Source organism: Mobula birostris, chromosome 10 (assembly GCF_030028105.1).
Source record: "Mobula birostris isolate sMobBir1 chromosome 10, sMobBir1.hap1, whole genome shotgun sequence".
NCBI classification, from domain to species: Eukaryota; Metazoa; Chordata; class Chondrichthyes; order Myliobatiformes; family Myliobatidae; genus Mobula; species Mobula birostris.
The window spans coordinates 10,937,546-10,960,361 of record NC_092379.1 but is presented as its reverse complement, the minus strand read 5'-3'; the positions used below and the strand labels follow the sequence as shown (position 1 = coordinate 10,960,361).

General features: G+C 47.9%; 1 protein-coding gene across 1 annotated transcript in view; it reads left to right on the top strand.

The window, feature by feature from the left end:
- LOC140203815 (transforming growth factor beta-1 proprotein-like) overlaps nt 1–22,816 on the top strand; it is an 83,614-nt gene that overhangs the window by 41,862 nt on the left and 18,936 nt on the right. The window contains exons 3-5 of the mRNA XM_072269903.1: nt 19,011–19,125; nt 20,813–20,902; nt 22,506–22,644. Of these exons, the coding sequence (XP_072126004.1) occupies nt 19,011–19,125; nt 20,813–20,902; nt 22,506–22,644 (344 nt within the window). The remainder of the gene's footprint in view (nt 1–19,010; nt 19,126–20,812; nt 20,903–22,505; nt 22,645–22,816) is intronic.

Genomic DNA, 22,816 nt, shown 5'->3' with positions numbered 1-22,816 from the left:
AGGAAGGGGGCAGAAGCCAGAACCAGATGGTGGGGGTGTGTGCGAGGGGAAGGAGCACAAGCTAGCAGGTGACAGGTGAGACCAGGTGAGGGGGGGTGGAGCGATGGGTGAGGAAGGTGGGAGGTGATAGGTGGAAGAGGTAAATGGGTCCATAAGAATTAATCTAATAAAAGAGGACAGAAAACCATGCAATAAAGGGAAGGAGGAGGGGAACCAGAGGGAGGTGACGGGAAGGACATGAAGGCAAGGGAGAAGAAGATGAGGGGCGAGCAGGTAACCATGGAAACACACACAAGACACTGGAGAAAATCAGCAGGCCAGGCAGCATCCATGGAAGTTAATAGACAGTCAACGTTTCAGGCCGACACCCTTCTTCATGACTAATGGGAAACCAGGGGGAGGCAAATATATTACCAGAAGTTGGATGAAGCGATGCTCTTGACACCAGGTTGGGGGCTACCCGGACGAAACATCCAGCAACCTGAACTCGGCCTGGTCGAGCCGGTACAGAAGGCTGTGGGCTGGCGTAACAGTATAGGGGTGGAGGGGGTCATATTGAAAGGTGCAGCCACTGGGAGACCCTGTCTTTTTTGTTGTGGCACATCAGCGAATTTTCCCCAGAGATGCTCTATTCGAAGACTCACCTCTTTTTGAGAACCGGCTCAAAATTGTCGGGAAGGGAGGATAGAGAGATCTTTTTTTAAAAGAAAAAGATGCGCCTTAAAAAAAAAATCTGCCTCGGTGCGGTCATCAGGCAGGGGAATGACCCAATCATCTGCGCCCCGGTAGGGAGACGCCATTTGTCAGTAAGTGCAGCCTTTGCAATCTGCTTTGGAGCCTTTGGGCCTGGCTGAGCAGGCAGGTTGGGATTCTGCCATGCTGTGTCCAACTGGCACAGGCCAAACTCCGCTGGTCTGAATGTTTTCCGTCGCAGGGAGGAACCCCACCAGTCCAGGCGCTATATATAGCCCACACATGGAGCCTTGTATAGAATCTGCTCTCTTCGATCCCTGGCTGATGACGACTGTAAGCTGCAGTCGCTGCTTTCTTTGGCTGAGCATCCGCTGGGGCTGCGAGACAGTACAGAAGCCCATGGCAACGATCCTGGGCTGGGGCGGGCTGGGATTAGAAATTGAGCTGAGATGCGCGGTGCAAGGGTGGAGGGATTGCTCAGTCTGCAGCTGGCTGGCGGCATCTGGAAACCAGCTGTGGCTGCACTTCGGAGCAATACACCGCAGGAGGAGGTTCGGCCCATCGGAGGTATGCCGGCCTAGCTTGTACAGCACGAGTACAGAGCCTACGGCCTACTGAATCATTGCTGACTGTCAAACACCAAAGAAATCAAATCCCATCAACTGCACCCCCCAATCATTCCCCTACACACAACTAATTAACCAATGAACCTGTGTGTAAGCTCATAGCAGCAGAATTAGGCCATTTGGCCCATCGAGTCCACTCCGCCATTTCATCATGGCTGATCCATTTCCCTGGTTTCCTGCCACACCCCAAAGATGTGTGGGTTGGTGGTTTAATTGTTGCTTTCCCTCTCCGCACCTCGGGCTGCAACCTTGCTGTAAATTTAGCATTCCGTCTGGCCTTTCTCGCTCTGCCCAGCGCGGATGGAAAGCGTGTGAGGAGCCGGCCGGGTTCGAACCCGGGACTGCTCGCCTCAAAGACCAGTGCGGATGCTGCCATGCCGCCGGCCGGCTGGTGGGTTAACGAGGCCGGTGTACTCAGTGTGGTGAATAGATCCGCGGATGGGGTGGGAAGTTAATGTTTACGTGAGCAAGAATGGGTGAAGTGGGACAATAGTCCTATGCAAAAGTCGTGGGCACCCTGGTTAAGACTTTTGCACCGTACTCTATGTATGGGTGGTGGGGTGGAGAAACGTCTCTACCAAAGGAGGTGTAAGGCGCTCCTTCTCTCTGCTAGCCTGCAGGACGCCCTCAGGCAAGTGTAGCACCTGCTTAGCCCCCCTGATCAGGGTCACGTGAAGCCATGGGAGAAGGTGGTGGATGTTCGTACAAGCAACTGGTATAGATCACAAGTCCTGGTTATGCAACCACTGACACCAGGCAGACGATCTCTGAAGAGTATTGATAATGGCTGGAGTCACCCGTCTTGTAAAGACACTGCCCAGAAAAAGGCAATGGCAAACCACTTCTGTAGAAAAAATTTGCCAAGGACAATCATGGTCATGGAAAGACTGTGATTGCTCACGTCATACGACGCAGCACATAATGATGACGTCATAGGACACAGCACATGATGATGATGTCATACGACACAGCACATAATGATGATGTCATAGGACACAGCACATAATGATGATGTCATATGACACAGCACATGATGATGATGTACTGTTGACGGGGATGGACACAAGGACTTGGTGGAAATAAATGTAAGAAATACGAATTGCAATGAATTATGGACCTGTACCCCCAGATCCCTTTGTTCTACCACACTCCTCAGTGCCCCGCCGTTCACCGTGTAAGACTTGCCACCAATCGCACACAACATGGTCAACCCACCAACTGCATTCCGCCCATGGCACGGCAATCATTGGGAGACGTTGCTGCAGTTTCATTTGCTCCTCAGCGGCTCAGAGGTTCGTTGTCTGGGGACCTGGGTGTGAAGTAGATTCTCTTCTCTGATTATGCGGAACTTGCTGCCCGGGTGAAACCACCTCCCCCCCACCCATCCAACCACCAATTCGGAGGCTTCAACAGGCAGCCTGTTCACTCGTTACATGGAGGCTGCCGTCCGCCGGTGATTCCTTCGCAAACTTCCTGAAGAGCGATCAGAGCCTGACTTCCAGCTCTGTTAAATAGGCCGCATGTCTATTACTCCCCACAGTGACCGAGCTCGGGTAGTGAATGGGTCAAAAATGAAATCACATTGGACTCAAACAGCAGGTCCATGGCCCCCTCTCCTGCCACGATGACTCCACACTCAGGTTCGAGGAGCAACACTTTGAATTCCATCTGGGTCACCTCCAACCTGACGGCATGAACATCGATTTCTCGAACTTCTGGTGATTCCGTCCCCTCCCCCCTCCTCTCTTTTTTCCTTTTCCCATTTGGTTCCTCTCTTACCCTTTCTCTTCTCCTCGCCTGCCTATCACCTCCCTCTGGTGTCCCTCCTCCTTCCCTTTCTCCCATGGTCCTCTGTCCTCTCTGATCAGATTCCTCCTTCTTCAAACCTTTTCCTCAGGTGGCGGTGGGTGCCGGTGCCTTTTTCGTTGGTGGGGGGGGGGATCGTCGCTTTGCTGCTGTTTATGCATGGGGGGGGCTTTGGGGTTCTAACGTTTAACTGTCATTCATTCTTTGGGGCACTCCTCTGTCGTTGTGGATGTTTTGCAAAGAAGAATTTCAGGACGTATATTGTATACATTTCTCTGACATTAAGTATACGTATTGAAAACTTTTTCGTCCTCTCACCTTCTCAGTTCATCCCTCCTTCACCCAGCCACCTACCCTCCCCCTCACCTGGCTTCACCTATCCCCCTCCCAACTTGGACTCTCTCCCCCTAAGCCCCATCCTCTTATTCTGGCAGCTTCGCCCTTCCTTACCAGTCCCGAAGAAGGGTTTCGGTCCGAAACATTGGCTCTTCCTTCATAGTCATAGTCATAGTCATACTTTATTGATCCTGGGGGAAATTGGGTTTCATTACAGTTGCGCCATAAATAATAAATAGTAATAGAACCATAAATAGTTAAATAGTAATATGTAAATTACGCCAGTTAATTATGAAATGTCCAGGACCAGCCTATTGGCTCAGGGTGTCTGACCCTCCAAGGGAGGAGTTTGATGGCCACAGGCAGGAATGACTTCCTATGACGCTCTGTGTTGCATCTCGGTGGAATGAGTCTCTGGCTGAATGTACTCCTGTGCCCAACCAGTACATTATATCGTGGATGGGAGACATTGACCAAGATGGCATGCAACTTGGACAGCATCCTCTTTTCAGACACCACCGTCAGAGAGTCCAGTTCCATCCCCACAACATCACTGGCCTTACGAATGAGTTTGTTGATTCTGTTGCTGTCTGCTACCCTCAGCCTGCTGCCCCAGCACACAACAGCAAACATGATCGCACTGGCCACCACAGACTCGTAGAACATCCTCAGCATCGTCGGGCAGATGTTAAAGGACCTCAGTCTCCTCAGGAAATAGAGATGGCTCTGACCCTTCTTGTAGACAGCCTCAGTGTTCTTTGACCAGTCCAGTTTATTGTCAATTCGTATCCCCAGGTATTTGTAATCCTCCATCATGTCCACACTGACCCCCTGGATGGAAACAGGGGTCACCGGTACCTTAGCTCTCCTCAGGTCTACCACCAGCTCCTTAGTCTTTTTCACATTAAGCTGCAGATAATTCTGCTCACACCAAGTGACAAAGTTTCCTACAGTAGCCCTGTACTCAGCCTCATCTCCCTTGCTGATGCATTCCTCTCCAGTGATGCTGCCTGACCTGCTGAGATTGTGTGTGTGTGTGGCACAGGTAGTCTATCTTTCAGCAAACAGAGTCTAGTTACTCAGTGCACCCGAGTGTACAGCTGCCAGATCCAGAATCCATTCGCCCAACTTGAATCCCTGTGGCTATTTTTAGTGATGACACAGTGCAGTTGTCCAAAACCATGGTTAGACCGCACTTTGAGTATTGCATGTGCTTCTGGTCACCACACAAGAGGAAGGATGTGGTGAGAGCAGAGAAGGGACTCGCAAGGATGCTTGTTTGTTTGTTTATTTATTTACTTCGACAGGGCCTTCCAGCCCCTTGATCCGCACCACACAGCAACCCTCGATTAACCCTAGCCCAATCACGGGACAATTTACAATGACCATTTAACCAATGGGTACGTCTTTGGACTGTGAGAGGAAAGCAGAATGCCTGGAGGAAGGCCACGTGGCCATGGGGCGAACGTGCGAACTCCTCACTGATGAATTGGACTCTGACCTCTGCCCTCTCGAGCCGTAATAGGATCGTGCTACTGTGGTGCCTGGAGCGGGGTTGGAGAGGGGGAAGGGTATGGTTATAGGGAGAGACTGGGTAGGCCAGATTACTATGAATACAACATCAAAGGCCGAATTTTGAATGGCGAGGGTAAGATGGATAGCCATAATCTTCTTTCCCAAGGCAGAGGGCAAAGGCTTAAGGCGAGAGGAATGAACTGTAACGAAGATCTGAGAGCTAAGTTTGTGACACAGTGTGGTGAATATCTGCAACGTGCTGCGACAGGAGGTGGTGGAGGCAGATACACTCACAAAAAGGTGTTTCGCCAACTGCTGAGATGGGAACGGCATAGACGGGGGCGAGCCTAATGTGTGCAAATGACTCTTCGATAGGTATCACGTTTGGTGAGAATGAGACAGGATAAAAAGGGCTAAGTTTTCTGCTGTGCAGGTCTTTGATTCAGTAAATTGATCCTGGCATCAACACTGGCGTTTGACTTTGGAGCAATTGTGACATGGGATTGAGGGTTTGTTTGTTTGTTGCCATGTCGTATGACATCATCATTATGTGCCTGACATCATCATTATGTGCTGTCTCATATGTCATAGGTAACTATGGTCTTTCCATGACCATGATTGTTCATGGCAAATTTTTCTACGGAAGTGGTTTGCCATTGCCGCCTTCTGGGCAGTGTCTTTACAAGGCAGGTAACCCCCAGTCATTGTCAATACTCCTCAGAGATTGTCTGCCTGGCGTCAGTGGTCGCATAACCAGGACTTGTGATCTGCACCGGCTGCTCGTACAACCATCCACCACCTGCTCCTATGGTTCACATGACCCTGACTGGGGGCTAAGCAAGTGCTACACCTTGCCCAAGGGTGACCTGTAGGCTAGCGGTAGAAAGGAACGCCTTACACCTCCTTTGGCAGAGTCGCATCTCCACCCCGCCACCAGTGAGGGTAGTCAGATTGAAAATCACATACTTCATATAAACCAAAGAAGAAAAGTTGGGATGGGAGGATGTGTTACAACACTATATTTTGAAAAAAAAACACTTCTGGAAACTAGTAACCTCCAGAATGAAGGTGAACCTGCCTGGTTTCCAGCAGCTAAAACACAAATAGGAGACCGTTCAGCCCCTTGAATCTGTTCTGTTCGATCACACCTGCCCTGCCTCTTGACTCAGTCTAACAGCCTCGTTTCTGTAACCCTGAGTACCTTTGCCCAGGGTAGAGTGTTAGGGTCATATTCTGGGGGGATGGAATACAGGAAATGTTAATGTCAACAGCAGCCGTTCTCCAGATTTGAATGCGGATTGCAGATGGAATTTAAACTGCAGCGCGGACCAGTGGGCTTCCTGGAGCTGCAGATTGGGCTCAATCACAAACAAAGAAACCCTCCACCTCGACCTCAGATGTCTGTGTGTGCATGAATGCAACTGAGGGACTAACATTCACTTTGGAGTGTGAAAATTGTATGTAATTCCAAGGAAGCATTGTATATACTGTACATTGCAACTATAGCAGGTAATTTAAAGCAAGCATTGTAGATATATTGTAACTATAGAGTTGTCCTACTGTTACCTTTGAGCTTTAGGATATAAAAATGTCATTTATTTACTTACTGAGATACAGCGTTGAACAGGCATTCCTGGCCTTCGAGTCACGCACTCCAGCACTCCCCTGATTCAATCCTAGCCCAATCACAGGACAATTTACAATGACTAATTAACCTACCAACTGGTAGGTCTTTGGACCGTGGGAGGAAACCGGAGCACCTGGAGGAAACCCACGCGGTCACGGGGAGAACGTACAGACTCCTTACAGGCAGCGGCAGGAACTGAACCTGGGTTGCCTGTACCGTCAAGCACTGTGCCAGCCACTACACTACAGAGCCGTGTAATATTGGGCAGGCCTCGTCTTCCAAGAGTGTCTCCAATTACGATGCCTGCCGCCCGTTTTTTTTTTGCCAAACACTTCTAGATCCAGTCGCTTCAGAGATTCTGATCACAGTTACAACACAGAGAGAAAGCAAAGATTTCTGCCAGTCCACATAAAATCCAGGAATACAATCAGCAAAGCGTGTTGCACTGCAAGTTTATCTGAAGCTGCTGACAGCAAACTTATTGGAAGTATGAGCCAGCAAAACCACTGCAAGAATATGGACAGTGGCAAGACAGCTTGTTCCAATTGCCATAATTGTGGATAACTAATGCTCCCTAACCAGCTCCAAATGTTGGAGTATAATGCGACCGGAATGTGTTTTGTATTTCTGTAGTAACCGCAGGAGAAGCTGGAATAAATTACACTTACTACAGGACTGGGAAAAGGTCTTGGGTATATATATATATAGCCAGGGTGCCTGAGACTTTTGCACAGTTCTGTAGTAATTTTATGTATTGCACTGTACTGCTGTCACAAAAAATATAGAGGTTTCATGACATACGTGAGTGATGATAAACCTGATTCTATTGTGGACTGAGAGTGGGAAGGGGGGTGCAGGGAGAGGGAAATCATGGTTGGGGAAAAGGGGGAGGGAGCGGGAAGCACCAGAGAGACGTTCTGCACTGGTCGATGAGCCAATTGTTCAGGATCAAGTGACCTTGCTTGGTAGCTCGGGGCTGGGTTCGCCTACCTGCGCCACAAACCCTCCCCCCACCCCCCAACACTCCTTCTCTGCCACCCGTCCCTCACCCCTCCTGTGGCGCTCCACCCTCGCCATTCCCAATATCCTTTGCTCCTGCCAGATTTTAAAACTCGCTGTCCACTCCAAGCTGACAAACACAGTACTGTGCAACAGTCTCAGGCACCCTAGCTATATATAGGTGCCTAAGGCTTCTGCACCATACTGTAGGTGTAGTTAATCAAGACTTGTGAAATGGATTCCACTGACTTTATGCCATATTGACTCAGCAGGTTTTACTGACTGGGGAAACGGATCTTTGTTGTTGTTGAGTCCCCAGCCAGCCTCCCCAATCAGAGGTCGTGAACGTGGGCCCAATATGGCACCCACAAAAAATTTTGTTGGCATGCGGAATGCGTGGGTTCTTTAACCCAGGGGTCCCCAACCTTCTTTGCACCGTGGACCAGTTTAATATTGACAATATTCTTGAGGACCGGCTGACGGGGGGACGGAGGGGGGTGTTGGTGTTCAAGTAGGGTTGCCAACTTTCTCACTCCCAAATAAAGGACAAAAGTAGCAGTCAAATCCCAGGACACTTGTGTTTACCCCGAGAAAGACTACCATGACCATGAAGCCTTGCGCGGGCACCTGTGTGCGCATGCGTTTACGTGCCGATTTTTTTTCTACAAATCGGTTTTAGCGATCTGTTCAGTGAAACTACACTGTACATACATTATTTCTACTTTATATAGGCTGTGTATTTATCATATCATTCCTGATTTTCCTGTATGTCAGTGTTATGGTTTTATGTGTGATTTGGCAGGTTATTTCAAGTTTAACAGTGCATGACAGGGAATGAGGAAAGGTGCAGCTGACTCGTATCGTTTCATATCACCAAATCATATCGTTTCCTCGCGGCCCGGTAGCACGTGCTTTGCGGCCCGGTGGTTGGGGACCGCTGCTTTAAATACCACCTATAATGGGATGATACATAACGATTATCTTCACAGCTGAGTGAAGCAGTCAGTAATGGTTGGGTTGAGTTGTTCTGCAATCTTGGCAATTTCACTTGAAAGCATTTCATCACCATGAAAAGGGACTTAGTCAGTGCGCTGTTAATTTGTGGTGTGTCCTCCGAACGCTTGGCCTTTATATACTTATCAATCAGAATCAGGTTTATTATCACCGGCGTGTGACGTGAAATTTGTTAACTTAGCAGCAGCAGTTCAATGCAACACATAATCTAGAAGAGAAGAAAAAAAAATAAAAATAGTAATAATAAACAAACCAGTAAATCAATTACAGTGTACTTATATTGAATAGATTTTTAAAAAGTGCAAAAAACAGTAATACTGTATATTTAAAAAAGAGTGAGGTCGTGTCCAAGGATTCAAAGTCCATTTAGGAATTGGATGGCAGAGGGGAAGAAGCTGTTCCTGAATCGTTGAGTGTGTGCCTTCAGGCTTCTGTACCTCCTACCTGATGGTAACAGTGAGAAAAGGGCATACCCTGGGTGCTGGAGATCCTTAATAATGGACGCTGCCTTTCTGAGACACCGCTCCCTAAAGATGTCCTGAGTACTTTGTTGGCTAGTACCCAAGATGGAGTCAACTAAATTTATGACCATCTGCAGCTTCTTTCTGTGCAGCAGCCCCCCCCCCCCACCTCCATACCAGACAGTGATGCAGCCTGTCAGAATGCTCTCCACGGTACATCTATAGAAATTTTTGAGTGTATTTTTTGACATACCAGATCTCTTCAAACACCTAATGAAGTAGGATCATCAGCTGATTGGTTGTTAGCAAATGATTTTTTTCACTGTTCACTCGAGAACAGTGAGACGTTTTCACAGGAAACGTCTCACACCAGCTGGATGGTTGTGAGATGAGATGTTTTTTTTAAAAGTCATTTATGAGTTGTGGGCATCAGCAGCTAAGCCAGCATGTGTCGCCCATCCCTAGTTGACCTTGAGAAGGTGGTGATGAGCTGCCTTCTTGAACCGCTGCAGTCCCCGAGGTGTAGGTACACCCACAGTCCTGTTAGGGAGGGAATTCCATGATTCTGACCCAGCGACAGTGAAGGAACAGTGATATGTTTCCAAGTCAGGATGGCGAGTGACTTGGAGGGGGATTTCCAAGGGGTGGTTTTCCCAGGTATCTACTGTTCTCGTCCTTCTAGATGGTAGTGGCCGTGGGTCTGGAAGGCGCTGCCTTAGGAACCTTGGTGTGTTGTTGCAGTGCATCTTGTAGATAGTACACACTGTTGCAACTGTTGGTCGATGGTGGAGGGATTGGATGCTTGTGGAAGGGGAACCAATCAAGTGGGCTGCCTCGTATTGGATGGTATCAAGCTTCTTGAGTGTTGATGGAGCTGCACTCCTCCAGGTGAGTGGCGAGTGTTCCATTACACTCCTGACCTGAGCCTCATAGATGGTGGACAGGCTTTGGGGAGTCGGACGTGAGTTACATGCCGCATGACCTTTGCCTGCTCTGGTAGCCATGGTGTTTATATGGCAGTGTTTAACTATTGGAGTTGTATAAGACGTCGGTGAGGTTTAATTTGGAGTATTGTGTGCAGTTTTGGTCACCTACCTACAGGAAAGATGTAAATTAGGTTGAGAGAGTGCAGAGAAAATTTACAAGGATCTTGCCGAGTCTGGAGGAGATGAATTATAAGGAAAGATTGAATGGGTTAGGATTGTATTCCTTAGAACGTAGAAGATTGAGTGGATGGTTGATAGAGGTAATTATGAGGGGCATAGATAGGATAAATGCAAGCAGGCTTTTTCCACTGAGGTTGGGTGGGACTACAACCAGAGGTCATGGGTTAAGGATAAAAGGTGAGGAATTTGAAGGGAACATGAGGGGAAACTTCTTCACTCAGAGGGTCATGAGAGTGTGGAATGAGCTCCCAGCTCACTTAAGAGAAGTTTGGGTAGGTACAGGGATGGTAGGAGGATGGAGGGCTATGGTCCCTGTACAGGTCGACGGGAGTAAGCAGTTTAAATGGTTTTGACAGGGAATAGATGGGCTGAAGGGCCTGTTTCTGTGCTGTACTTCCCTATGACTCTTTAACACAGGACGCTGGATGATGTGTTTTGAAATCCTTGTAGACCTGGAGTCCACATCAGCATTTCAAAGTTCAAAGTAAATTTCTAATCAAAGTGTGTATATGTCACCATATACAACCCTGAGATTTGTTTCCTTGCAGGTATTGACAGGAAAATAAAGAAATACGGCAGAATATATAAAAATCTCTAAGTAACAAAGACTGGATAGTAAACAGTTACAATAACAATACTATTTAGAAATTGCTTTATTTTTCAATGTACCTTTCTTTTTAAAAGATTAATATTAACAAATTTTGAACAAGCTTTTAAAATGCTTCATTTATTACTATCTGTCTGTTATACGTTTATTAATCGTAAGATAGTGGGGGCCACGGTAGTGTAGCGGTTACCGTGACGATATTATCGTGAGGGTGTTCTGGAGATCAGAGCTCAATTTCGGTGCTACTCCATAAGGGGTCTCTGTACGTTCTCCCCGTGGAATGTGTGGTTTCCTCCGGGTGCTCAGGTTTCCTCCCACAGTCCAAAGACGTACCGGTTAGTAGATTCATTGGTCATGGCAAATTGTCCTGTAATTGGACTAGGGTTAAATCGGGGGATTTCTGAATGGCGCAGAAGGGCCTATCCCATAGTGCATCTCTAAATAAATAATTTTTTTTTGCCCTTTTTTTTGTACTAATTAATTTCTTTTTGCAATATTTAATTCCTCCCTCAGTCCAAAGACGTACTGGGTAGGTTAATTGGTCGTTGTAAATTACCCTGTGATAAGCTTTTGGTTAGTCAGGTTTGTTAGTGGTTGCTAGGGCGACGTGGCTTGAAGGACCCATTCTGCAATGTGCAAACTAAATAAATAAAACCATCAATCTATTTAAATAAGTAACAAGACTCATCCTTTTTCCTCAAACTCCTTAATTATTGCTACTGATTAATTAATCAATGTTAGTCTCTGTTGTGGTAGTTAATGGATTAATCCTATGTTAGCCACTCGCACATGGGAGGAGTTCACATAGTGTACAAGCAGGGTTATCAATAAAGTTTAGTTGGGTAGCCTGCATGCTGACGTGTTGGTGTGCTCTGCACTCTCCCTCAATATCGAGCACAACTGCCTCTGCTCAAAATTACCACGGCCTGCAAGAGAATTGTTTTGGAAGATTATCTTCAATTTGGGTGCGCTCTCAAAAAGGTTTGCCTTCCAGGAGAATGATACGTCAGACACTAGAGAATCACTTCTTTCAAAAGTGGCCCCTGGGACCTCATGAGGGACCCATAGGTTTTCACTGTAACTCCTCGTGCAAACAAGGGAATTTCAAACCCTTCAGAAACCGTATTGCCCGAGTGTTGTTTTCTGAAGTCTTTGTGGCCGGGGTTGCGGAATAAGTCGGCAGAAGAGAGCTGGAAACGAGTGTGGGAAGAGGGGTTGGTGTGCATTCCATGGGTCGGCACAGGCGGTTCAGCTTTCGACTTGGCTCCAGGGCGGTTGTGAGCTCCAAAGTACCCAAGCTGGCCCTTGTGCAGTGCCAAGAAAGAGTTATGCCGTCAGAGGAACCATCTTGTAGTTTCCCCTTCCTTCTGCTAAGAGCTAGTCTGGCCTGTGTTCCCCAATCAATCAGCAAACACCATCAACTGATATCATAATGATCACACACTATGGGACCTTGCAGTTCACGTTTCCCCAGCTGGTTTCCTGAATTCCTGTAGCATCCACACACACTTACTTGGTTGGAGAGCATTCAGTTGTGCTTACTTACCTACTGCCTGTTACACCGCTGGTGCTTAGAACAGGAATATTGTCACACTCAGGTGTAGAAGGATTCTTCATTGCTGGTTTCGCAACAGCTTTGTTTGACCAGTCAGGGTTGTTAGTCCTGAGCTGAACCCCCGAACCTGGAGGACCGGTGGACCACTCTTAGTCTGGCCTCTGCCCTTTGACCTGTTTGGCATGGGTGACCCTACCAAGAGCCAAAGCACAAAGCCCTGACTCCAGCCAGCGTAGCTCTCCGGGTCATTGAGGTATGCAAACCTCCAAACCCCACGACAAGGTTGTGGTCCTCTTTGAAGTTAATTTTCCGGGGGGGGGGGTCACTTATTCTTTTGTTTATTTACCCAGGGGTTGCTGGGTTTGCAGCTGGATCTACAGGCTGCGGTAGTTAATAAGACTGGCGCATTTTCAAGACTTGGGAGAAGGTGCCTTTCTAAATAACTGAGGTAAATAAATAGGTTGAGATGCCAAATGGAGACACAAGAGACTACAGATTCAACATTCAAGATTGCTTAATGTCATCTCTTGTACATAAGTGTAAAGGAGAATGAAATAATTGTTATTGTGGATCCGATGCAGCACAAAAAACAATAAAGAACACAGTAATAATAATAATAATAAAGCACAATAAATATAAATACATAAGATAGCTTCTATACATAGATTGATTGTCTGTCCATAAAGTGACACTGGGCTGTACTAAAGGTGACTGACAGGAAATGATAATAGTTATGGTGGAGTTAGTGGGTGGAGGTGTTGATCAGCCTTACTGCTTGGAGAAAGTACTGTAACTGTTTTTGAGTCTGGGGGTCCTGGTGTGAATGCTTCGTAGGGGGAGGTTGGTGGAATATTTGCCCATCAACCCCAAGTTCAGTACGTTTTTCAAAGTGGAAAAATTGGGCTGAATTTTCGCATCTTTAGATACATGGCAGCCTCCCCCAAACACTGTTTGATTCTTTAATCCACTCTCCACCCAAGACTCAAACCAGGTTCTGTTCATCCATTGCCCATTTCTCGTAATGGATTCTCATTTGCGTTCCGGCGCGTCAATCCAAGGCCTCTTTTTGTGCCACGATAAAGCCCCCATCAGGGTGGAGGAGCAACACCTTATATTCCGTCTGGGTGCCCACCAACCTGATGGCATGAATTTTGATTTCTTCTTCCAGTGAACATATTTCGCACATCCCGCCCCCCCCCCCATTTCCTCTATTCCCCACTCTGACCTTCCACTTATTCTCATCTGTCTATTACTTCCCCCTGGGTCCCCTCCTCCTTCCCTTTCTCCTGTGATCCACTTTCCTCTCCAATCAGATTCCTTCTTCTCCAGCCCTTGACCTTTCCCACCCACCTCCTCTCCTATCAGGTTCCTTCTTCTCCAGCCTTTGACCCTTCCCACCCACCCCCTCTCCTATCAGATTCCTTCTTCTCCAGCCCTTGACCTTTCCCACCCACCCCCTCTCCTATCAGATTCCTTCTTCTCCAGCCCTTGACCTTTCCCACTCACCTGGTTTCACCTATCACCTTCCAGCCAGCCTCTTCCCCCTCCCCCCACTTGTTTTATTCATCCTGGCATCTCCTCCCTTCCTTCTCAGACCCGATGAAAGGTCTCGGCCTGAAACGTTGAGTATTTATTTATTTCCACAGATACTGCCTAACCTGCTGAGTTCCTCCAGTATTGTGTGTGTGTGTTGCTCTGGATTTCCAGCATCTGCAGAATCTCTTGTGTTTGTGGTTAATTGTCTATTTTTTTCAAGCCTTCATCTTTCTGTTCAGAGTCCTGTCTCACCTCCCTGTATCCTTTCTACCTCCCTCTGAGATCTCTGTTCTCATCCAATTTTATCCTGTCATGCACCCCAAGGTTGAATTAAGTTTTTATTTTAATTAAACAGATTAATTAAATATAGGTTGCCTGGAGGTTAGTGCCACCACTTTGCATTTCCAGCAATCACTGATTGGGGTTCAAATCCCGCCACTGTCTAGGTAGACAGATATATAGATAGACAGACATACTTTATTGATCCTGAGGGAAATCAGGTTTCATTACAGTTGCACCAACTAAGAAAAGAGTATAAATACAGCAATATAAAACCATAAATAATTAAATAGTAATATGTAAACTATGCCAGGAAATGAGTCCAGGACCAGCCTATTGGCTCAGGGTGTCTGACCCTCCAAGGGAGGAGTTGTAAAGTTTGATGGCCACAGGCAGGAATGACTTCCTATGACGCTCTGTGCCGCATCTCGGTGGAATGAGTCTCTGGCTGAATGTACTCCTGTGCCCACCCAGTACATTATGTAGTGGATGGGAGACATTGTCCAAGATGACATGCAACTTGGACAGCATCCTCTTTTCAGACACCACCGTCAGAGAGTCCAGTTCCATCCCCACAACATCACTGGCCTTATGAATGAGTTTGTTGATTCTGTTGGTGTCTGCTACCCTCAGCCTGCTGCCCCAGCACACAACAGCAAACATGATAGCACTGGCCACCACAGACTCGTAGATCATCCTCAGCATCGTCTGGCAGATGTTAAAGGACCTCAGTCTCCTCAGGAAATAGAGACAGCTCTGACCCTTCTCGTAGACAGCCTCAGTGTTCTTTGACCAGTCCAGTTTATTGTCAATTCGTATCCCCAGGTATAATGAGTTTGTATGTTCTCTCTGTGTCCGTGTGGGTTTCCTCCCACATTTGAAAAATATATGCTAGGCGTCGGAAGCACGACAAGAGTCGTGGCTGCCCCCAGCACAATCTTCGGACTGTGTTGGTCATGGGCCAAAATGACACCTTTTTTTGCCAAATTAACTCCCACTGAGAAAACTCGTCAGGTCGGGCAGCACCTGTGGAGGGAGAAGCAGAGCTAACGCCTTGTGGTGGGAAAGGGAGAACAGCAAGTTGCTAAGAATGCGAGCAGGAGGGATAGAGAGTCTCTGTGATGGTGTGTGACCAGAGTGGTCCGCGCAGTAAGCAGTTCATGTCCCCCGTTAACGTGACGCCAGAGGCTGATTAATTGAGCAGAAAGTTTTATTTACTGATAGTTGTGCTTACCTCCAAAAAGACCTGGAGTTCCCTCCGAAACCATCAGCCCCAACGTTGGCTCCTCTCCCTATCCCTTGTATGGCTAACACGGGCAGTTTTAAGGTGCTTGGAAGCAGGTACAGAGGGGATGTCAGGGGTAAGTTTTTTTACGCAGAGAGTGGTGAGTGCGTGGAATGGGCTGCCGGTGACGGTGGTGGAGGCGGATACGATAGGGTCTTTTAAGAGACTCCTGGACAGGTACATGGAGCTCAGAAAAATAGAGGGCTATGGGTAAGTTTCTATAGTAGGGGCTTTGTGGGCCAAGGGGCCTGTATTGTGCTGCAAGCTTTCTATGTTTCTTTCCCCATACTCCGCCCACAGATCCGCCAGGGATCAGCCCCAAACGCCAACCTCTGACCTTTTCCCCACGTCCACACCGTGGCGTAGAAGGCAATGAATAAAGTACAGGTAAATTTCTGTCGAACCTTCAAATCCCCGCAAGAAAATAAATCTCAGGGTAGTTTCTGGTGACATATATCGCTGGAGACCTGAGTCAGCCCAACCACAAACTGTTCCAGCTGCTACAGTCCAGGAAACGGGACCGCAGCATAAAGCCAAGATTAACAGGCTCCGGGACAGCTTCTTCCACCAGGCCATCAGACTGATTAGTTCTCTCTGATACAACTGTATTTCTATGTTATATTGACTGTTCTGGTGTACATACAAGTTATTATAAATTATTAAAAATTGCACATTACACATTTAGACGGAGATGAGGAAAGATTTTTTGACTCATGTATATGAAGGATGTAAGAAATAAAGTCAATTCAATGCACTTTAATATTAAATTTAATTTGACAAGTAAACTCTTCTCGGGCTTCCAGCCAGGTTAGATATCGATTTTAACCGACGTTTCAAAGATTCATCAGGCATTATCCCTGACGAAGATGGCGGAGTTTGTCATCGAAACGTCAGTTACAAACGATACCTGTACCCGGCTGGAGGCCCGAGAAGAGTCTATTCGTCGTATACGCCGGGAAAGGACCCGATCCCCTTTCAGGTTTAAAATGTAAACCCCTGCTCCCAGTCCTTAATCAAGCAGCTTCCCTCGAGTGAGCCTATCCAAATCTTCTGCCCTGCTGATGTCACTTCCTGTGTCAAGGGATGTCCTCCCTGACGTCCCAAAGATGTGCCCATTGTTAGGTAAGTTGGCCTAGGCTCGGCGGCGTGGTGCAGTCCGGGGATGATTGATCGGAATGTGAGATCAAAAAGTTAATCGGGAATGAGCTAGTACAGACTTAGTGGGCTGAAGGGCTTTATTAGTTATTTATTATTATTATTATTATGAACAGAGCAAGCACAAAAAGAGAAATAATGTATGAGATCATGAAAAGGCAACATGTAATTAGGAAAGAAGAGTTAGAACATACAGTAATTATGGGAAAGATTGACGGGAAGAAAGCAAGAGGAAGGCAAAGACAAATGATGATGGAGACAGCAGCCAGAGAACTGGAAATGAATACCAATGAACTGATTCACTTGACCCGAAACTGGAGTGTGTGGGCCATGGCAGTCAAAGCTCAAACTGGGCATGTCACCTGATGGTGATGATGATTATTTACCTTTAATGTACTTCGAATCTTTGTCACATGTACATCAAAACGTACAGAGAAAGGCGTCGTTGGCGTTAAATCAAACCAGTGTGGATTGCGCTGGGGGGGGGGGGTGTTGGGGAGCCTGCCGACATCGCCACATTTCTGACGCCAGCATGGCGTGTCTACCACTCTGTAACCCTAACCCGCGTGGGAGGAAACCAGAGCATGCGATCGTGGGGAGAATGTACAAACTTCTCACAGACAGTGACAGGATTCGAACCCCCCCCCCGCCCGATCGCCGATGGCTGGCGCTGTCAAGCTAACCGTTTCGCTAATGTCCTAACATATGGACACAGGAGTGAACAGGTGAGTCTGGAGTTCCCCATAATGACCGACTGTGCTTCTGACATCCAAGTCAGGGCTCAGTCACGGGCAGAGTAAGTTCTTCCCACAGCTACCCCAAGGAACAATGATTAGAAAAACATCCTGAGATGCCATGAAACATGGAGAAAATAGGAACAGGAGTAGGCCATCCCATCCTGTCATCCAGTATGTTGAAGTTCAAACTATCTTTTATTATCAGAGTCCATACATGTCACCATATACAACCCTGAGATTCATTTTCCTGTGGGCATACTCAGAAAATCTATAGAATAGTAACTGTAAACAGGATCAATGAAAGATCAACCAGAGTGCAGAAGACAACAAACTGTGCAAGGGAGGAAACATCGACTCAGAGACTGCATCAGGCATTTTCACGCTTTACAAGGCGCAGATTGGAAGTCTGTGTGGGGCGCCACTCCTCGCACAGACACTAGAGCAATGTGTGATTAAGTGCCTTGCTCAAGGACACAAACACTCTGCCTCAGCTGAGGCTTGAACTAGCGACCTTCAGATCACTAGACGAACGCCTTAACCACTTGGCCACGCGCCCCACTGTGCAAATGCAAATATAAATAAATTGCAATAAATAATGAGAGCATGAAATAACAAGATATAGAGTCCTTAAAGTGGGATGAGTGATTGTGAGAATATTTCAATGATGGGCAAGTGAGCAGAGTTATTTGTTTTTTGTTCCAAGAGCCTGATGGTTGAGGGGCAATAACTGTTCTTGAACCTGGTGGTGTGAGTCCTGAGGCTCTTGCACTTTTTTTTACCTGATGGCAGCAACGAGAAAAGAGCACGGCCCGCGTGGTGGGGGTCACTTTCCTACAACAGCGTTCCATGTAGATGCGCTCAATGGTTGGGAGGGCTTTACTCCTGTTGGCCTGGGCTGAATCCACTAGGATCTTCTGTTCAAAGTGATTGAACCGGGTCTGTGAAGTTGTGAGATAGTATCCCCATTGTGCCCATCCAGTAGAGTCACTGACTAACCTGGCACTGACTGACTGGGGCACTTGAGCCCACGAATCAGAATCAGATCTAACGTCCCCGACATATGTCGTGAAATTCATTAATTTGACGGCAGCAGTACAATGCAGTGCATGAAAAATAAATTTAGAGAAAAAAACCTGAATTACACATCTGTTAAATAGTTAAATTAAGTAAGTAGTGCAAAAATATAGAAATAAAGTAAACAGTGAGGTAATGTTCACGGGTTCAATGTCCATTCAGAAATCGGATGGCAGAGGGGAAGGAGCTGTTCCTGAATCGCTGAGTGTGTACCTTCAGGCTTTTGTACCTCCTCCCTGATGGAAGCAATGAGAAGAGGGCATGTTCTGGGTGATGGGGGTCCTTAATGATGGATGCTGCCTTTTTGAGGCACCTCTCGTTGAAGACGTCCTGATCTCTACAGAGGCTAGTACCCATGGTGAGTCGTAGTCTTACGACTCTCTGTAGCTTGCTTCGATCCTGTGCAGTAGCCCCCCGCTCCCTCCAAACCAGATGCTGCTGCAGCCAGTTAGAACGCACTCCATAGTACGTCTGTAGAAGATTTCGAGCGTTTTCGGTGACAAACCATTTAAAACACTCGCGTTTCCTTTTTGCCGCAGGTATCTCCGAAAGGCAACATATACCTGGACAACCGTCTCCTGCAGATCGAGGGCAACAATGAGTGGATCTCGTTCGACGTGACAAAGACAGTGAAGGGCTGGGTGTCGTCGAAAGGTAAGATGGCCGCCGGGCAACCCCACCGCTTTACGACTTACATCTGTACCGTTTCGTTCCTGCGCACAGGACTCCGAGTCAATAGTGACGCAGGTAGACGCTGGAATAAAACGATGGTTGCCAGCCACAGCGGAAGAGTGTGGCGGGTAAACCTCCACCGCTCCGAGTAGCATGTTCCAGGCCCCCTACGTTCCTGGCCTCGCTCCGAACCCTCCTCCCCTCCGCGGCGGAGTTAGCAGTTGTTAAAGAACACGGGCAACAGAAGCCGCGGCGCAGTATACGTTGGGGCGGGTCGGTAAGTTCGCCAGCCACGGTAGATGCGCAGGGGCAACGCCCGCGGCTCTTAACGGCGCAGCAACTTACGACACCGGCGGTAAGATGGAACCAGGGTTCAATTCCTGCCGCTGCTTGTGGGGAGCTTTTTTTTTTTTGTGTTCCGCACGGGTTCGCGCCGGTCTCCTCCCGCGTGCGAGTTGGGGGTCAGTAGGTTGTGGGCAGGCTGCGCTGGCAACACTTGCGGCCTGCCTCGGGTCTGCTGGCCATTGGCGCAAACGACACCTTTCGGTGGGATGCTTCTCTGTGCGTGTGATGAGCAAAACCAATCTGTTATCTTTAAATTGCCCTGATTGTGTAAGTAAGTGGGAGAACCCACAGAGAGTTGGCTGGAATGTGCGAGGAATAAAAAGGGATGGGCAATCAATGGTAACTTGATTAGAACATAAGACCATAAGATACAGGAGGAGAATTAGGCCAGTGGGGTCTGCTCCGCCGTTTCATCATGGCTGATCCATTTTCCTCCTCAGCCCCAGTCTCCTACCTTCTCCCCATATCCCTTCAAGCCCAGACTATGAACCTCTGCCTCAAACCCGGCCTCCAGAGCTGCCTGTGGCAACAAGTTCCACAGATTCGCCGCTCCCTGGCTGAAGAAACTCCCCCTCACCTCTGGCCTAAATGGACACCCCTCTATTCTGAGGCTGTGCCTCTGGTCTTAGGCTCCCCCACCATAGGAAACACCCTCTCCACTCTGTCGAGGCCTTCAATATTCAATAGGTTTCAATGAGATCCTCCTTCATTCTCCTAAACTCTAGTGAGTACAGGCCCTGAGCCTGTGATATATGGCTCTCTGATTCCTTGAATGGTCTCGTCTGGAGCCCCCTGTTTTTTAATTAAGAGCAGTGTGTGCATCCAAGATAATGCATAAGAAGCATTTGATAACTCCGGGCCTGTGCTGGTTGGAGCTCAGAAGACTGGAGCGGGGAGTCTCATTGAAACCTATTGAAAGGCCTAGATAGAGCAGATGCGGAGAGGATATTTCCGACGGCGAATGAGTCCATGACCCAGGGGGCACAGCCTCAGAGTTGAGGGTCTTTGATTTAGAACAGAAATGAGGAGGAATTTCTTTACCAGAGGGTGATGAATCTGTGGAATTCATTGCCACAGACAGCTGTGGCGGCCAATTCATTTGGGTATATTTGAGGTGAAGGCTGATAGGTTCCTGATGAATCAGGGTATCAAAGGTTCTGGGGAGAAGGCAGGAGAATGGGGTGAGAGGGAAAATAAATCAGCCGTGATGGAATGGAGGAAAAGACTTGGTGGGCTGGATGGCCTAATTCTGCTCCTATGCCTTATGGTCTCAGTCAGGCTGAATCTTTCTCAGTGCTCCAGCTCACAACTTGTTTCCTTGCAGCGACCATCCAGGAGTTGAAAATCAGTGTCCACTGCCCATGTGAAGACAGCCCTTCAAGAGAAAACCAAAAGCTTCAGCTAAGGTTTTACGGTAACGTTAACCACCCTGTCCTCATTTCAATGCCTCCAGAATTAAATTACTGTTTTATCTTCCTCATCACCTCTTCCTCCAACAGTGGGTGTCTGGAAAATACCTGCCATCCACTGAATAAGGGATGAGGAAAATATTAAAACGGGGAAATAAAACGCTGCAGCTGCTGGAGACCTGAGATAAAATCAGGAACTGCTGGGTGCACTCAGCCGGTCAGGCAGCATCTGTGGAGAGAGACATAGTGTTAATGTTTCTGGTTAAAGTCCTTTCATCAGAAGGCAATTTAAACTGTGGAGTGGGGGGTGGAGGGCTCTACAGGGAAAGGGGAATGTCTGTGAGAGGGGGAGCAAGAGCAGGGTTGTAGTGTGGATAAGTCACCCAGTCAAATGGGTAAAGGTGGGTTATGTCAGTAGATAATACAAATTAGGAAGCAAAAGATGCTATGACATGGGGCTTGTCCAGTAACTCAAACTGTGGAAAGAAAAACACGGCCAATATCACAGGCAGTTGGATTGTTTTTGCTTGTCTTCTTGGAAAAGGTTGATATCATTCTATCTACAAATGGCCCACATCCCAGGGACCTCCGGAGCCTTACTGCTCAATTAGATCCCAGACAATAACATATCCCTGGATTATTGTTGGTCTGTATATAAACCCCTGAACCCCAGGATTAGTTCCCAATTTGTAACCCACCCCCAGATTATTGTGTATATAATCCCCAAGCCCCAGGATTAGTTCCCAACCTGTAACCCACCCCCGGATTTTTGTTATATACCCCCCAAACCCCAGGATTAGTTCCCAATTTGTAACCCACCCCCGGATTATTGTGTATATAATCCCCAAATCCCAGGATTAGATCCCAACCTGTAACTCACTCCCAGATATGCTACCCTATATACAAACCCCCTGAATTCCTGGAATGAATTCCAGCCTGCAACTCACCGTGGGTATCTCTTAATCTAGATATAAACAGCCAAACTCTTGATTAGATTCCAGGCTGTAACTCAGTCTCAACACCTGTAATTCTGTGGACGTTCAAATGCCTGAACCACTCGGTTAGTTTGCAGCCCCCACCTGCTTCGGAGTACCGTTTACTCTGTGTGTGTGTGTGTGTGTGTGTGTGTGTGTGTGTGTGTGTGTGTGGTGAAGATGGTCCAGGAGGCTGATGGCTGCGGGCCTCAGCCACGGAGCCAGTTCAGGGCGGAGACAAGGCCTCACTGAGGAGAGAGCTGAACACCCGTCCCTCTTTGGCCTTTGACCTTGACGCCTCCCTCTTCTGAAAGTGGCTCAGCCCGTTCCACTCTCAGGCCTAGGCCGCACTTGTTCAGACCAGCCCTAAATTTCAATCCAGCCCAATCTAGAAATGGCTGCCACCGTGTATGAACTTCTTTACTCCAGGGACCTGAACAAGTCACAGTTTTAGATGCGGGCAGGCCAGTGTTTGTTGAAGGTTCACCGTATGCTGGTTGGTGGGGGGACAGACAGGAGAGGGTAGGTTCCGTCTGCGGGGGGGGGGTGGCGGCGGGAAGCGAGCTGGTGAGCCGGGCTTGTCTGCTGGGAAAGGACCCGTCACGCTGTTTAACTCCTGCTGTTTGAACCGCAGGTCCGACGCGGGGAGATCTGGCGACCATCTCCCAGAAGAGCCAGAAAGCGGCCCACATCCTGATCATGTCCACCCCGACCAGCAGGGCGGCGACGCACACCCGAAGACGGCGGAGAGAGAGCCCTGAATACTGCTCACCGTAAGTTCCCCTGTGACTTAACCCGTCTACCGGCGAAGGCCGTAAGACATAGGACCGGAATTCGGCTTTTCAGCCCATTGAGTCTGCTCTGCCAATCGACCATGGCTGAGTGACTTTCCCACTCAAATCCATTTTGGATTAGATTAGATTATGAGGACACACAGTCCTCTTT